Below are 17,670 nucleotides of genomic sequence, written 5' to 3' on the forward strand. Positions count from 1 at the left end.
AATAATTAGAAAGTTATAAAACTTACTAATAAACCTTACATCTGAAAGGTTCCCCAATCTTCAAACACAAGCCTGGGTCCAGCATCTCCAGACAATCTCCCATTAAAGAAGCCCTCTTCCTCCTCCAATCAAAGTTTTTATCCTCTTAATATATTGCAGTCATCATATTATACAGCACTGTGTACTTACAATTGCTCATTTTTCCTTTCTACTCAGATAATTCTTCTCTTTTCCATTAGGTCTATGACATCACATGATTATCATATTTTTCAGACTATAAGATGCACCGGACCATAAGATGCACCCCAAATTTAGGGAAGGAAATTAGGGAAAATAAAATTTTAATGCGAAAATGGGGGTGCGTCATATAGACTGAATTTACCTTACTGGGGGATTGGCGGCGATGGAGTGAGGTCACAGGAGGCAGGAGCAGGATCACCGCTACAGAAAGCCGGCAGCAGGGGTGGGGAGATACTGCGGGCCCTGGACTGGGAGGAGGAGGTTTCTCGGTGGTGCGAAGCAAGAGCCATTGATCTCCCGATGGTGGGCTTCAGAAAAATGGCGCCGAAGGTGGCGCATGCACAGATTGAGATCTCGACATTTTCCTGAAGCCCACCACCGGGAGATCAATGGCTCCTGCTTTGCATCACCAATACACCTGGTTCCTAGCGACGACTATGCAGGGAGGAAGTGGGGAGAGCACCTTATCGTCACGCACGCTGGAGGTCACTGGAGCCTGCACACAAGATCCCTGAATACACTGCCCATAGAAGGGAGGAAAAAATATGGATTGCAGAGGGAGTGCAGGACGCAGGCAAGGGATCCCAGCGCCACAACTGCACGTCACAGGGCACTATGACGTGCAGGGGAGGGGGTTGGCATTATAATGAAGAGAGAAGGCGGGGATTCCTTCCTGGCCCCCTACGCCCTGGAGCCTGGAAGAAATCATTAGCATAAAGAAATAAAACAAAATTTCTCAACAACAAGACCGCTAATATGAGGCATGCAGGTAGGACTAGTTTAACATTTCTACCACCTGTATGCCTCATATTAAGAGGTTATATACGTCCCAGGGGGTGACAGATTCCCTTTAAGCTATGTGTAATAATATGAAATGACACAAGGCAAAAAGTATTAACCACAAGAAGAAAGAGAGGTGCAAAAATCCATGGAAAGTCATGACACCATCTGAAATCCATCAGTAATTAGAAAACAATCCTGCCACTGCCACTGTTCCACAAAATTATGTATTTCTCCCTGAAAATTATTGCAACTACACGTTTTGTTATACAAAACCTCTCTACTGGAATTTTGGACCACTCTTCTTTTGCAAACTGCTCCAGGTCTCTCATATTAGAAGTGTGTCTTCTCCCTACAGCAATTTTAAGATCTCTTCACATATGCTTAATGGGATTTAAGTCCGGACTCGTTGCTGCCACTTCAGAACTCTCCAGCTCTTTGTTTCCATCCATTTCTGGATGCTTCTTGAAGTATGTTTGAGGTCATTGTTCTGCTGGAAGACCCATGACCTAGTACGAAAACCCAGCTTTCTGACACTGGGCACTACATTGCCACCCAAAATCCTTTGTGTGCCTTTGTGTGCCTTGCACACAGTTAAGGCACCCAGTGCCAGAAGCAGCAAAACAACTTCAAAACACCTTTGAACTTCCACCATATCCGACTGTAGGTACTGTGTTCTTTTCATTGTAGGCCTCATTCTGTTTTTGGTAAACAGAATAATGTGGTTTACCAAAAAGCTATTTATTGGTCTTATCTGTCCACAAGATGCTTTCCCAGAAGGATTTTGGCCTACTCGTGTACATTTTGGCAAACTGCAGTGTAGCTTTTCGCACTGACACTGATGCACCCTGAGCCTGCAGGATAGCTTTAATTCCTTTGGAACTTTATTGGGGCTGCTCATCCACCATCCGGACTATCCTGAGTTGCAACCTTTCATCAGTTTTTCTCTGCCATCCACATCCAGGGAGATTAGCTAAAGTGAGATGGGTTTTAAACTTCTTCATTATGTTCTGAATCGTGGACAAAGGAACATCAAGATCCATGGATATGGAATTGTGACCTTGAGATTGCTGACATTTTATAACAATTTTGGTTATCAAGTCCTCAGGCAGTTCTCTTCCCCTCTTTCTGTTCTCCATGCTTAGTGTGACACACACAGACACACAATGCAATGGTTGAGTAAACTTCTCCCCTTTTTATCTGGTTTCAGGTGTGATATGCCCACACCTGTTACTTGCCACAGGTTAGTTTGATCAATCTTCAGATGCTTGAAACAAAGTTGTTTACCCACAATTTTGGAAAGGTGCCAGTAATTTTGTTCGAGTCATTTTTGGGGTTTTGTGTGAAATTATGTCCAATTTGCCTTTTTTTTCTCTGTTTTTTTGTGTTGTTCCAATACACACAAACAAAATAAACATGTGTATAACAAAACATGTGTAATTGCAATAAGTTTATTGGAGAAAAACTTCATTTTTGGGAACAATTTAAAGGGTGCCAACACTTTCAGCACCCGAAATATACACATTTATTTTTATTTTTTCTTGCTGCACTATCACAAAAATGGTTAAAATTGAGTGGTACGTCAAGTTTTATAGGCAGTCGATTGAGCATTTTTCACCCGCAGCATTTCTTAGAAATCTGTCTTCAATAAGCAGGTATGAAATGTTTACATTCTCAGAAGAGAATGGCAGGAATGAAGACTTGTAGAGAGTATGTTCCACAAAAATGCATTACACCCCTCCAAATTTGTGTTACATATGTTTTCAATCTAGATGATCTTTTCTGGAAAAATGCCACTGTGCCTTCAATAGAAAGAGAGGGTACAGCTAAATTAGAAGATTACTATAACATGACATTAGTACAAAATGTGTAAGATTTCTTGCTAGTTTCTTGTCAGTAGGGAATGAAATGATTATTTTTAAGAACATATTGTTCTACATACAGGGACATACACGGGGCAGGCTTTAAGTATTGCTTTGACTTGTCCCAGACAATTCTTAGTTATATTTGGTTATTAAAATAACAAATTACCATAACTAGGTTGTTCATTTTTGCTTCATTCTGGGAAATAAAGTGGGGAGCTATGATGCCAAGGAATCCAATTTTTGAGCATTTTTACACCAATAAGAAATTTAATAATACAAAATTAAAAAAAAAAATAGTGCCACAGTCAATAAATGAAAAAGAAGTGAAAATACAAAATGTAAATGGTTACTTATTGGGTTGGTGAGGTAGGGAAGGGAGAGAAAAAAAATGTAATAGACGATTAGGCCGCAAAGCATAAAGGCCTCTAGTCTAGTACTTGGCCAAAGAAGACAAGCATCATATATGGTGGGAGACTGCTCAGTAGTAGGACCCCTGAGCAGAAGGTACAAAAGGGAAGGAAGGACACAACTAAAACATTGTTTAGAAAAGTTGTGAAAGGCACCTTGCTAGCTATGGTATTGATACTAAATTGTATCCTCAAGATCTCAGAGTATGTCCTCAAATTATTCCACCATTATAAGAAGGCTTCAGCTTAAAGGGATCATTTTCTTAGCTACAGTACCTAGAGGTGGTAGCGGTATGTGAATGTAGAAGCCAGAGACACAGCTGTGCAGAGGAGACAATGACACCCTGTCCTTGATGCTTGAGAGGGACCAAAGGTTCCTCTACCCTACTGGAAGTCACCAGTATTATAAATGACACATGGTAGATGTGGTGCGTTATTACAAGTTTTGCATTGGGGCCAAAGAGTTTTAGGTCACTCCCTTAGTAGAAGCCCTAGTGAAAACCACTGAAAGGAAAAGTGCTTTGATGACCTTGGGATGGAAAGGAAGCATTGATATAGTTACCAGGTCGCTGCTGCATGTTTGGAGCTACTCAAAAAAGAGCTTGCAGAGGTCGCCAGGTTATCCATTATTGGTGTTAATTGATATATGATTATTTCACCTATATTTGTTCAGGAAGTCCTTGATTATTTCTGGGACACCTATTCTAAGATGTAAGTGCAAATTGAGATTTTGATTTGGCTATTACCCTAAGTCATATTGCACGACTCATTAAAGGGTTGATTGTGACTTGTAGGATTGCTGCTTCCAATAGGTGGCGCTATAGAGTTCAAATCCTCTTTTTCTCTGAAGAGGCAATTTGCAGTGTAAAACCAGAAGGACTGGCCAAGTTGTAGTTAAACTTAGAAATTGCTGGTTAAACAATATTTTTCTAGTTTTGCACAGAAATAACATTTTCATTTGCAAAACAGTGCACCCGATTGTAATGGTCCCTGCAATATCAAGTTATTTCTTGTTTAAAAAAAAGCACAAAATTGCACAATTTGCATCAAAAAGCTGCTTTGCATGACTTCTACTATCTTTACTATGTGTTTTAGACAACTTCAGCATCTACGAGGTGTAGTTTTGCTGAAAGGAGATGGCTAAACTGAAGAGGCATGGCCTAATGTGTGACACCGAGCTCAACATTTTTGGCACAAGTTAAGCCAATAAATAGATACTGTAAATTTAGACTAGACAGTCGTAAGATGTGCCAAATTTGTCAAACGGTATAAGCTGATGTGATAAATCTGGTGCACGTTTGACTGTCCAAAAATTAGATAGTAATGCTAAATATGCCACATTGTGTAAAAATAAAAAAGTAACTTCTACACGTATGTACAATGTATTTTCTTCTTTGTCCCATCTGTCCGTAGTTCATCGCGGCTCTTGTTTTGCTCCAGCCTTGTTTTCGTCGGCACTACTTCTATCTCTGTGACCGGTTCATACAGAGAAGAGTTTGATGTTCGTCTTTGAGTTTTTCGTCTCCCATGATGCTTGGCCACAGCTGGAGGTGGCTTATAATCTTAGCCATGAATCTAAAATTCTTTTCCGAAATTCTTAGAAGTCAGATTAGGTCAGCTTTCTTCTCAGCAGTGACTTGAAGTAATCCGTTGCGTGAGATATGTGATAGGTGAATTCCTGCATTCTCCTTAATTTATTGAAGTATGAGGCCTCTTTTCCTTCTGCATCACATAGAAAGTTCTTTGGTTTTCTTTACAGCTTGAGCCATGCTTAGCAACCAATTTATGCCAGTTTTTCGCATAAACTGAGCCTAAAAAAAAGTGGCAAATTGTGCAAGAACTTTCAAAAGTTGCAAATTGTGTAAAGAAACTTTCAAAAAGTGGGAATTTGTCCACAATTTAGCTTCTTTCTTTCAGTTGAAAGAGTCGAGGTGTTATACCAGGAATGGGCATGCTGAACAATTTTTAGATAAATTTATTCTTCTTTACACAAGAAAATCTTGCAAATTTCGGCACAAATTCATACCTGCTCCTAGGAAAGTGTAGATTTAATTTTCTGACTTTAGGACATTCTTAAAAAACGTTTATTTAAGTAGTATGCACCATTTAATAGATTTGGGACAGTTTAATACTATGATCTTTTTTTTTTTACACTGGCGTATGAAAGAGTACTCCTCTTTTCTGAACGTCTGAGTCTTGTTTGAGCTGGCATCTGCAGGGTAGGCTGGGTTTATATCCTGCCGCTCTGTGTAGATACAGCTTGGGATACAATTTATGAAGATAATGACTTCAAATTAATCAGAATTTCCAATGGAAGGCCAAGCTGTCTTGACAACAAAATTGGTTGTTCACTCTGGATAAAAACCTTATTGTTAGTGGGGTTCCTAAACTGAAATCTGGTAAAATGGCTTCACATTGTTTATGATCCCCTGCAATCTTTTGAAACGAGTGGGCAACCCAACAGCAAGTGTTTAATTCCTCTATAGCACCTCCACAGGTGAAAATAGGCATTACACTGCACTCATTGAAGTCAGATTCCTGTCTATGCAATACATGGCTGTCCCTAAGTATTAATATACAAAGTATGAAACAGTAGTGTTTTTGTCTGTCTTTTTTCAAAAATTTGCCTCTTGCACACAACCATGTTGTGTAATATGGTGCCTGTATAATATAGGTAACTTATAATTCTATAGGTTGTCTTTTTTATCTATATGATATGTGCAAAAAAATAAAATTCATGCCAAAAGGGCATTGCTTCTAAGGGACTGGAAAATGCAACATGGACCTGTAGGGACTTGGACCGTACAGCCATGCTATTACTTTGACTATACAGAAATACTGAATACTGGTAGGGTATGAAAATTCATCCATGAATATTTTGGCAACATTCAGTACATTTTAAGATTATCCTGTTCCATTTTTGTAATTTAAAATAATTCTGTGCATTGTCTTCCAACACAGGATGTGCCCATGTGTTAATGGATTGTGTCCATGAATGTAATGGCTACAGAATGGAAATTTGGACAAGTCTATGCAGAACTTTTTCATTTTATTTTCTAGTTATAGTCAAGAAGCGAGATAATTAGAACACTGCATGTACTTTGGGTGGGATCACTCTTGGTGATATAATTGATGGTTTCAATAAAACTGCTCATGACATCCATAAAGTGTCAACCGGTCACGCCATCTCTTATTTTAGCCACTGCTCTTCTGTGGTGCTAAGAAAATAATCTTAATCCATTCTGATTCAGAATGGAAACCTGAAGTCATATTACGAGCCGGTCTTTATATTTGTTGTTGTTGCTTAGTTTCATTGGACTTCATTTCATAATTTTTTTGGGTGAAACCTTCATACCACTCCTTAAAGGGGTTGTCCGGTGCAAATCAATAAGTCTGCAGTCACTCTGTGTGACTGCAGACTTATGAATTCCCCCAGCGCATGCACTGTGCGCTACAGGGATTGCCCAGTTTCTGAGCCAGGACCGGAGGGTATATATGAGTTATACATACCCCCGGCCAGAGCCCGTCTAGTGGGGGTGGCCTCAATTCATACAAGTGTATGAACGCGAGGCCGCGAACACTGGCCAGGTATATGGATAACTCATACATATCCTTTGGTCCCGGCTCAGAAACCGGCAAATCCCTGCAGCGCACAGTGCAGTTCTTAAGTCTGCAGTTGCACAGAGTGACTGCAGACTTATCGATTTGGACCAGACAACCCCTTTAATTGTCGTTGAAAGGATGTCAATATAACTGATAGATAAACCTGGGCCTGAGAACTGGAAAAAAAAACAGATATCACTTAATGTAAAGTGGATTGGTATCAACTGGAGGAACAAGGGATCGGGCACGTTGCAATCCAGTGTGCCAGTCCATATTTTCTCCAATGCCAGGAAACTGTTGTGTTGCCCACATAAACATCAGATTGTTGATGGATTCTACCAACATTGGATCCAAAATGCAGCAGCTTTTGGTGGTAGCGCTCGCTAGAGGCGGCGTGGCCCTTGGATCATATGCTCGAACCACAATCCCCTGATGAATTGCTAAAAAGAAACGCGTCGGGAGGTTCTCTGGAGCAAAACAGTCACCCTGGAGTGAGCGCTAAAGGACTTTAGCGCCTGGGTGAGATCAATATATTTACCTTTCTTGGAGGTCTGGCTTTGAGTATAACTATAGGGGTCCTCAGGTAGTGGTACATTAATTTTTCCAGTGTTTAATTAAACAAGACAAAGTGGTAACTAATCCCAAGGAGATGAGGGATACACACACTTATAAGATTAAGGTTATGACACCCAGTTGGCTGCAGTTTGTGGACTTGTGTTTTAATTCCACATGTGGGGATGCCGGCATTTGAAAAATGTATAGAATATAATGAATATTGAAACATAACCATATGGGAATCAAGGAGATATGGTATATGATTATTGCTGTACGAATGGACAGGTCACAGGTCATACTAATTGTGTATTATGTTGACACGACCGATGGTTAGTTTGTTTTTCAACTAAGCGCCCAAGTGGTGATATTTCATATTGGTGCTAACAAGAGTTGGTCTATCTTTATTAGAGCGTTCAATCAACTAATACGAAATATTGGATCTTATCCTGGGAAGTAAATCAGAGACATCCAGGGATCCGGACGATCCAAGTGTGTCCCGATCCATATTTTATATGGGATTTAAAATATTTTGTATCAGTATAAATAACACTTTGAACAGCTGACCGGCATCCCCCCATTTTTTCTTATAGTGTTATTCTATTTTAAAGAACACGAGCACTCGGCACTTTTATTTTTTAGTGTTTGAATAAAAGTTATGTTTTAATTCTGATTTCTGTGCTGTAACATTCAAAATTACCTAATCAGATATACACGAATCTGCCTTTAGCCGATATTTACAACATTTATCTAATTTGTCAAACAATCGTAGTAATTTGGATGCGTTTGTTGATACCATGTTGTCTTAGGTTCTGTCTACCCGAACTAACTGGCAGAACTAAACAACCACCAATCAGTGGACGTTTACTGATCGGCAGTAATTTAATATTCTACAGATCGTGGCAAATGATCCCTTCTGAATTCTCATAGATCGCTCAGTACACACAGCACAGGCTGCCATTGTTCTCAGCAGTGTTTCCACTGGACAATGCACCGCCAAGAACAATGATATTTTGCGTTGCGTTTCAATCTTTCATTGGGTGATTGGCAGCCAGATTATACTGAAAGTGTAAGGATTATCTTTCAGTTTAAATGCAGCTTTACTTATAATGACTTTTTACCTGGCAGTAAACATGAGGTCTGAAGTAGTCAACAGATGCACAATCAGTAGTCTAACTGTACTTTTTACTAACACCACAACAGACACACACAAAAAAAGAAAAAACGTAAAGCCTTTTGTGAATGGATAGCAGTCCAGTAAAGGGCAATAATTGGGAAGATAATGGAAAAAATCTGCTATTTCTACCGGTGTATCTGAAGTCTGCAGCCAGCTAGAAACTTAAAAGGCCAGGCAATGCTCCCTGGGAAAAGGGTATGTAAATTAGCTCACCTCCAAGAGTAAGAAAGCTGATTCTATAGGATAGTTATCTCCAATGGGTAGCGCTACAGAGTCAGCCTTCTTCCTCTTGGAGAAGAACTACTTTGCATACAGTGGTGTTGTATACTGATGAGAAGCAAGAACTCCGAAACAGATGTCTACGGATTGGTGGCTGTTGTTTGGCTCATAACCCTAGTTAAGTTTCAAGGTTCATTAATGGGTAGGATATTGACCTGAGTTGCTACCTACAGGGGGCATTAGAGAGACTGTTTTTGGAGAGCTAATTGACATAATTTTCCCTGGAAGCATTGCTTGCCGAATTCTACACAGCAGCTGGATCCTCCATAAGGAGACCCGGTATGTTCCAACAAAAGTTGCAGTTATTGTATTGATGTATTTCTAAGACACCAACCAATATCCCAATGCACTCCCCATCCTTTATGAAGATTTCTGTATTCTGATGGAATAATACTGTTCCTTATGATATCGGGAGACCATTTATCATTAATCTTGTAATTTATTCTTCATTATCATTTTCTTTGTAAATAGGAAATGGCAATACGAGCTTTGAAGCAGACGGGGAGCCGGAGCATTGAGGCAGCACTTGAATTTATTAGTAAAATGGGATATCTGGACCCTAGGAATGAGCAGATCGTTCAAGTAATCAAGCAAACGTCACCAGGTAAAATCCCATATGAATAATGGATTCACTGTACGCTTATGCTATTTTATGCTTGTTAAAATTATATCATAGTTTTAGTTGTAGTGTATTTCAAAGGGTTGTCCAGCCAATATTTAGAAAAAAATAATAATTCTGAATTTCATTAAAAAATAAAAGAAATTAGACTCACCGATTTCCCATTGCTCTCGTTTCAATGCTTCCTGGGTTCTCACTAGTCACAACTTCTTGGTTTTCTTCAACACACAGGAAATGACTACTCAGGCAATGGGTCATTGTGGGGGGGTACCCGGGTAGTGGAGACCGGCGGGTTGCCAGGGAGTGGAGACTGGCGGGTTCAAGGGGAGTGGAGACCGGCAGGTTCCCAGGGAGTGGAGACCGGCGGGTTCCGAGAGAGCATGGAGACCGGCGGGTTCCGAGAGAGCATGGAGACCGGCGGGTTCCCAGGGAGTGGAGACCGGCGGGTTCCCAGGGAGTGGAGACCGGCGGGTACCCAGGGAGTGGAGACCGGCGGGTTGCCAGGGAGTGGAGGCTGGCGGGTTCCCGGGAGTGGAGACCGGCGGGTTCCCGGGGAGTGGAGACCGGCGGGTTCCAAAAGAGCGTGGAGACCGGCGGGTTCCGAGAGAGCGTGGAGACCGGCGGGTTCCCAGGGAGTGGAGACCAGCGGGTTCCCAGGGAGTGGAAACTAGTGGGGTCTCAGGAAGTGGAGACGAGCAGGGTCTCAGGAAGTGGAGACGAGCAGGGTCTCAGGAAGTGTTAGCGAACAGTCCTTTTATATATGCTAATGAGGCATCTAGGAGTCCACTGTACTATTTTGTTAGCTTAGGAATCCGAGAGATGCATTACAATGCAGAGCATGGACTATTTGCCAGCTTATTGCGGCAAGAGAGTAAAAGTGAGTTAAGAAATTCAGTAAATTACAGCTATCCACATATAATAGTGGTTCGGGGCCATTTTTCAGAGTTCTTTAAAGAGATTGGCCACTTTCCCTGGTTAGTGCAGACTTGCTGATGGACAGAAGTGCATGTCAGTTTGTCATGAAGGCTACACTAACCAGAGAAACCTATAATGTGATGTACCCAGAGCTTTATAATCCCAAGAGACCATTGCCATTTTGGCCTACGTTTTACTATATATTTGTATAGACATACATACATGTGCATATATATGCATAGGTCTGGGACATACATGAGGCAGAATGCTGAGATTAAATAGAGTCAAATACCATAACTGAAGGTGAATATGTCAGGGAAGCTCTATACATGTCCCAGTTTGATTAAAATACCGAGACCTACTTCAATAAATTATGGAGTTGTTGTCAAGTTAAGGCCACTGTATAAAATTCTGTATCCAGTGCATTACTTCAGTGCATACGGAAAAGCAGTTGGAAAGTGGTTAGTGTTGTTAATGTTTATTGTATGTGTTTTATTTTGAAGGGAAAGGTCCAGCCCCAAATAATGTTATTCACCGGTCAAGCTTTGAAGGACCAAGTGAACCTTTTCCGCCTTACCATCCAATGAATAATGCAGCCTATGATGGGCCAAACTTTCCGGTTGAAGGTGCCAATGTTCTAAATGATGTTCCACGGCAATACATGGACTATTTGCTTTCTGCTCCCCAGTCAGGAGCAATGAATGGACCATCTCCAAGACCTACTGCTCATACTACTACTGCAGGTCATCAGCACCAGCAGAAGGCCTATGCTGCCAATGTAGAATCAGTTGCCATGAACTATACTATCAACAACCAGGGTCTACCGATGCAGCCTCCTCATACATCAAACAGCCCGCACTATGCCCGTCAGCACCTGATGGTACAGGGAGAGCCGATGGGTTACGGTGTGCAAAGAACTCCTTCATTTCAAAACAAAATGCAGCAAGATGGAGGCTATGTAAATATTCAGAGCAAAGGACCAGTCGTACAGACAAGCCCAGGTCATACATTTCAGCAAGCTTCAGCAGGTCTGTACATGCCACATCCCCACCACAAGCAGTCAAGTCCTTCCCATCAGATGCTTGTCATGTCTAGGGGGTCTCCATATTCTAACGACTTTCCAGATGCGCCTCAGAACCTCTTGAATCCAACACCGAATAGCATGAATATGGAAATGTATGATATGGGTGTGTGGCAAACTCCGCAGTCACGCCGTGATTCTCTACAAGGTGCTGTAATTGAATCCTCAGCATGGCAACATGTCCCCTTCAGAACAGAGTCACAGGTACCAAGCCGTACTAACTCATTTAATAACCACCAGCAACAAAAGCAGGTGCCAATGTGGCAAACTCCTCAGAACAAACCAGATACTTCTATGGGCTCACCAACCATCACGACTGTGACATCGGCCCACATTCTTCAGCCCGTGAAGAGTATGAGGGTGATGAGGCCAGAACCCCTGACTGCAGTGGGCCCATCACACCCTGCCTGGTTGGCTTCACAAACCGCGGTCTCAGACAATCTAGAGAAGATCGAGCCCCATCCATTATCTGTTGGTGGCCAAGGTGCTTATGGGATTGATGTAGATTATAGCGGTCAGGATATGAGATTTCCACCACCGCCCTACCCAAAGCACATTTTCCACTCAGAGCAGCATGATTTAAACTCTATATGCAAAGGAGTGGAGCAGAATCTGCGCGTCGTGGACAGCGTGGCAAATAATCAAGTGGAGGAAGTCAATGGTGATATAAAACACGAGAAAGCAAATAAACCTTCCAAAACCAGTAAGCCTGGGAAGGATAAAAAACAGATACAAACATCACCTGTACCAGTGCGTAAAAACAGCAGGGATGAGGAAAAGAGGGAATCCAGAATCAAGAGCTACTCACCATTTGCCTTCAAGTTTTACATGGAGCAACATGTGGAGAATGTAATCAAAACCTACCAGCAAAAGATTAATAGGCGGCTACAGCTGGAACAAGAGATGGCAGAGGTAATTATCTCTATTTCCCGAGTTAAAAACTAACCTGTGAGCAGGGCTGTGGAGCTGGTAAGCCAAACCTCCGACTCTGACTCATCAATTTCCCTGACTCCCGACTCCACGACTCCGACTCCACAGCCCTGCCTCACTACTGACCATGTACATAAAGTGCAGCACTGATTCATCTCAACTAAAAGCCGAGACCCTTAGATCAGGAACAGAACAGACATTTATAGGACATTTCATAACTTTCCCAAATTCTTATGAAAAAAAATTACAGCCCATCCTGCATTGTACTACTGAACCCAATTTATTATATATTTTAGGAGTCGGAGTCGATCCATTTCATACTGACTCTGACTTCACTGAAATGGACACAGACCCCGACTCGAACTCCACAGCCCTGCCTGTAAGGCTCAATAAAGACCAAATACAGTTTTCTAGGTTAATACTTTCAATGTTTCTGTAAAAATTAGACTATCTGAATGATCTGATTTTTTTTTGCACACCAAAAGTCTTCAGAACTTCGGAAGAGACTAGTGCATGCTGCAATTTTTTTTTTCCTCACGGAAATTTGGTCCATGTACAAAATGCTCATTTCAACAGCCAAATTGAATATCATTGGTCCTGGTGCTATCTGCGTGGTCAGTTTTTTTCCACTGAATGAAAATTACAGTTTGCAGTGCCATTTGGCTGGCCCTCCAATTCAGTCTTTGCCAGGTATAGCTCAATGCCAGTGAGTGGCAATACAGCAATACAGTTATAAGTTGTCTTCAACCAAGACATTAAGGAGACTTGACCCAAAGCTCTCTCTTTAAGGTCATATTCAGATGCCCGTAACGAGGAGTAAATTTTAGCATTCACAAGGCTTGGACTCCTCACTGTTCATGTGAACCAAACTTGGACTACATAAGGTGTTCTCGTATGGTCTGGGACATGGGCTTGAGATGCTAAAATGTGGAAGCATTATTATAGGCAGTAGCCTAGCTTTGCGGGTCTGACAATAGCATGGCTACAAGTAGATAAGTATAATAAATTATTCAACGTAAAAATATGTCTCTGTGGCACAGACAGTTGCCGGTTGGGTAATAAGAGCTGGTGTTACATTCCCTCTGTCAGACATATAGACTGATCATGGCCACCACTTAAAAATAAACCTCAGATTATATTAGATGATGTGGTCATTTATTTGCTATATTTAGTGACATTTTTCTGAAACATTTATTTCGAGATTGTCTAATTGTGACAGCTGGAGAGAAAGAATCATCTATTTTTGATTCAAGGATCTCCTTCTGTCTCCAGTACATGACATTCAAGATATTTGCTTCAGTGCCTTGTAAATAATGTGGATAGTAATTATAGAAAGTGCAAGAGTGAGGCATTTTTAAAATTTTCTGTAAAGTTTTTGTTAGTTTTGTTTTGCATCGCTTTATATTAGTGGTTTGTATTGTTACATTTAGGCAATCCAAAATGGTTTTCAAAAGTATATAGTGTTTGGGATCGTTCATTATTCTGGGGGCATTTAGGAAATTTTTAATTCCTCACCTGCAATCGATCGACTCATCTCTACTGGAGAGGACTATGTGGGGCCCATTATTCTGTATGAAGGACTATGTGGAGCTCATTATACTGTATGGAGGACTATGTGGGGCCCATTATTCTGTATGGAGGACTATGTGGGGCCCATTATTCTGTATGGACGACTATGTGGGGCCCATTATTCTGTATGGAGGACTATGTGGAACCCATTATACTGTATGGAGGACTATGTGGGGCCATTATACTGTATGAAGGACTATGTGGAGCTCATTATACTGTATGGAGGACTATGTGAGACCCATTATATTGTATGGAGGACTATGTGAGACCCATTATCCTGTATGAAGGACTATGTGGGGCCCATTATTCTGTATGGAGGACTATGTGAGACCCATTATATTGTATGGAGGACTATGTGAGACCCATTATCCTGTATGAAGGACTATGTGGGGCCCATTATTCTGTATGGAGGACTATGTGGGGTCCATTATTCTGTATGGAGGACTATGTGGGGCCATTATACTGTATGGAGGACTATGTGGGGCCCATTATTCTGTATGGAGGACTATGTGGGGCCCATTATTCTGTATGGAGGACTATGTGGGGCCCATTATACTGTATGGAGGACTATGTGAGACCATTATTCTGTATGAAGGACTATGTGGGGCCCATTATTCTGTATGGAGGACTATGTGGGGCTCATTATACTGTATGGAGGACTATGTGGGGCCCATTATTCTGTATGGAGGACTATGTGGGGCCCATTATTCTGTATGGAGGACTATGTGGGGCCCATTATACTGTATGGAGGACTATGTGAGACCATTATTCTGTATGAAGGACTATGTGGGGCCCATTATTCTGTATGGAGGACTATGTGGGGCTCATTATACTGCATGGAGGACTATGTGGGGCCCATTATTCTGTATGGAGGACTATGTGGGGCCCATTATACTGTATGGAGGACTATGTGAGACCATTATTCTGTATGAAGGACTATGTGGGGCCCATTATTCTGTATGGAGGACTATGTGGGGCTCATTATACTGTATGGAGGACTATGTGGGACCCATTATACTGTATGGAGGACTATGTGGGGCCATTATACTGTATGGAGGACTATGTGGAGCTCATTATACTGTATGGAGGACTATGTGAGACCCATTATATTGTATGGAGGACTATGTGAGACCCATTATCCTGTATGAAGGACTATGTGGGGCCCATTATTCTGTATGGAGGACTATGTGGGGCCCATTATTCTGTATGGAGGACTATGTGGGGCCATTATACTGTATGGAGGACTATGTGAGACCCATTAAACTGTATGGAGGACTATGTGGGGCCCATTATTCTGTATGGAGGACTATGTGAGGCCCATTATACTGTATGGAGGACTTTGTGGGGCCATTATACTGTACGGAGGACTATGTGGGGCCCATTATTCTGTATGGAGGACTATGTGAGACCCATTACATGTATGGAGGACTATGTGGGACCCATTGTACTGTATGGAGGACTATGTGGGGCTATTATTCTGTATGGAGGACTATGTGGGGCCCATTATACTGTATGGAGGACTATGTGGGGCCCATTATACTGTATGGAAGACTATGTTGGGCCATTATACTATATGGAGGACTATGTGGGGCCATTATACTGTATGGAGGACTTTGTGGAGCTCATTATACTGTATGGAGGAATATGTGGGGCCCATTATTCTGTATAGAGGACTATGTGGGGGCCATTATTCTATACGGAGGACTATGTGGGGCCCATTATTCTGTATGGAGGACTATGTGGGGCCCATTATTCTGTATGGAGGATTATGTGGGGCCATTATACTGTATGGAGAACTATGTGGGACTCATTATTCTGTATGGAGGATTATGTGGGGCCATTATACTGTATGGAGGACTATGTGGGGCCATTATACTGTATGGAGGACTATGTGGGGCCATTATTCTGTATGGAGGATTATGTGGGGCCATTATACTGTATGGAGGACTATGTCGGGCCCATTATTCTGTAAGGAGGATTATGTGGGGCCATTATACTGTATGGAGAACTATGTGGGACTCATTATACTGTATGGAGGACTATGTGGGGCCATTATTCTGCATGGAGGGCTATGTGGGGCCATTATACTGTATGAAGGACTATGTGGGGCCCATTATACTGTACGGAGGACTGTGTGGGGCACTATTATTCTGTATGGAGGACTATGTGGAGGCCATTATTCTGTATGGAGGACTATGTGGAGGCCATTATTCTGTACGGAGGACTATGTGGGGCCCATTATTCTGTATGGAGGACTATGTGGGGCCCATTATTCTGTATGGAGGACTATGTGGGGCCCATTATACTGTATGGAGGACTATTTGGGGCAATTATACTGTATGGGGAACTATGTTGGCCCCATTATTCTGTATGGAGGATTATGTGGGGCCATTATATCAAGGGGCTTCAATTATCAAGGGGCTTCAATAGAAGGAAAATTAATTTGTAAGGGCTGCAAAGTTATGAAATATGCTCTTCTGTGACCTCACTAAATATAGAGTTTTTTTGTGGGTGGTCTCCAATTAGAACTTCTGGTATGGGGCTATATGGTTTCTATGTACGCCTCCATCCGCGAGGAAATACCCAATGCTTCAATCATGTCATCTGACTCTTAAGATCTATTAATTAAAGTGTACTTTGTTGCGACAATGCCTTTAAGTTTGTTTCCATATGAAAACGTTCATAATTATAGTTGATGATGAGGAAAAACTTCCTTAATTGTAGAGAGTTTTTTTAATAAATATCATGGTTGGCCCGTGACTTCGTCCAAGTTTTAAATTTTGTCTCTCTGTGTATTTGAGTTTGACATCACTGATCTAGAGCGAACCCATGTCTCCTTTATACCGTACTATGTTACATGTATGTTTGGTATCACATATTTTTCAGGCTGGACTCTGTGAAGCCGTTCAGGAGCAGATGAGAAAAATCCTTTACCAAAAAGAGTCCAACTACAACAGGCTAAAAAGAGCCAAAATGGACAAGTCCTTATTTGTGAAGATCAATACGCTTGGCATAGGTGCTTTTGGAGAAGTTTGCTTGGCCAGCAAAGTGGACACCAAAGCTTTATACGCAATGAAGACCCTGAGAAAGAAGGATGTACTTAACAGGAATCAAGTGGCCCATGTGAAAGCTGAGCGAGACATCCTGGCAGAGGCTGACAATGAGTGGGTGGTGAAACTCTACTATTCCTTCCAAGACAAAGACAATTTATACTTTGTGATGGATTACATCCCTGGAGGCGATATGATGAGTCTCCTAATACGCATGGAGGTATTTCAAGAGCACTTGGCCAGGTTTTACATTGCAGAGTTGACTCTGGCCATTGAAAGTGTCCACAAGATGGGGTTCATCCACAGGGATATTAAGCCTGATAACATCCTCATCGATCTAGATGGACATATAAAGTTAACAGATTTTGGACTTTGTACTGGGTTTAGATGGACGCATAACTCAAAATACTATCAGAAAGGTAAGCAAGTATGTATGTGTATCCACCATGCAAACACATGCTGTCCTTGTTTGTATGTTGTTTAGACAATGTGGTGGGTTTATGAAGAGCTCCGCGCCACAACTGTGGTAAAAAAAGGTGAAAATATTTGCACAAGCCACACTTGCAAAAAATTATTTGACTTTTTGTACTTTTTCCATCATCT

The 17,670-nt window shown here is 41.6% G+C and overlaps 1 protein-coding gene across 4 annotated transcripts in view; it reads left to right on the forward strand.

The window, feature by feature from the left end:
• The window catches only part of LATS2 (large tumor suppressor kinase 2), a 63,733-nt gene that overhangs the window by 35,830 nt on the left and 10,233 nt on the right, over positions 1-17,670 (forward strand). For all 4 annotated transcript variants that reach the window (XM_073662330.1, XM_073662315.1, XM_073662324.1 and 1 more), the window contains 3 exons: positions 9,375-9,507; positions 10,941-12,430; positions 16,904-17,486. In XM_073662330.1, coding sequence (XP_073518431.1) covers positions 9,375-9,507; positions 10,941-12,430; positions 16,904-17,486 — 2,206 coding nt within the window. The remainder of the gene's footprint in view (positions 1-9,374; positions 9,508-10,940; positions 12,431-16,903; positions 17,487-17,670) is intronic.

Source organism: Phyllobates terribilis, unplaced genomic scaffold (genome assembly GCF_046119375.1).
Source record: "Phyllobates terribilis strain yellow unplaced genomic scaffold, ASM4611937v1 Scaffold_2__4_contigs__length_985480577, whole genome shotgun sequence".
NCBI classification, from domain to species: Eukaryota; Metazoa; Chordata; class Amphibia; order Anura; family Dendrobatidae; genus Phyllobates; species Phyllobates terribilis.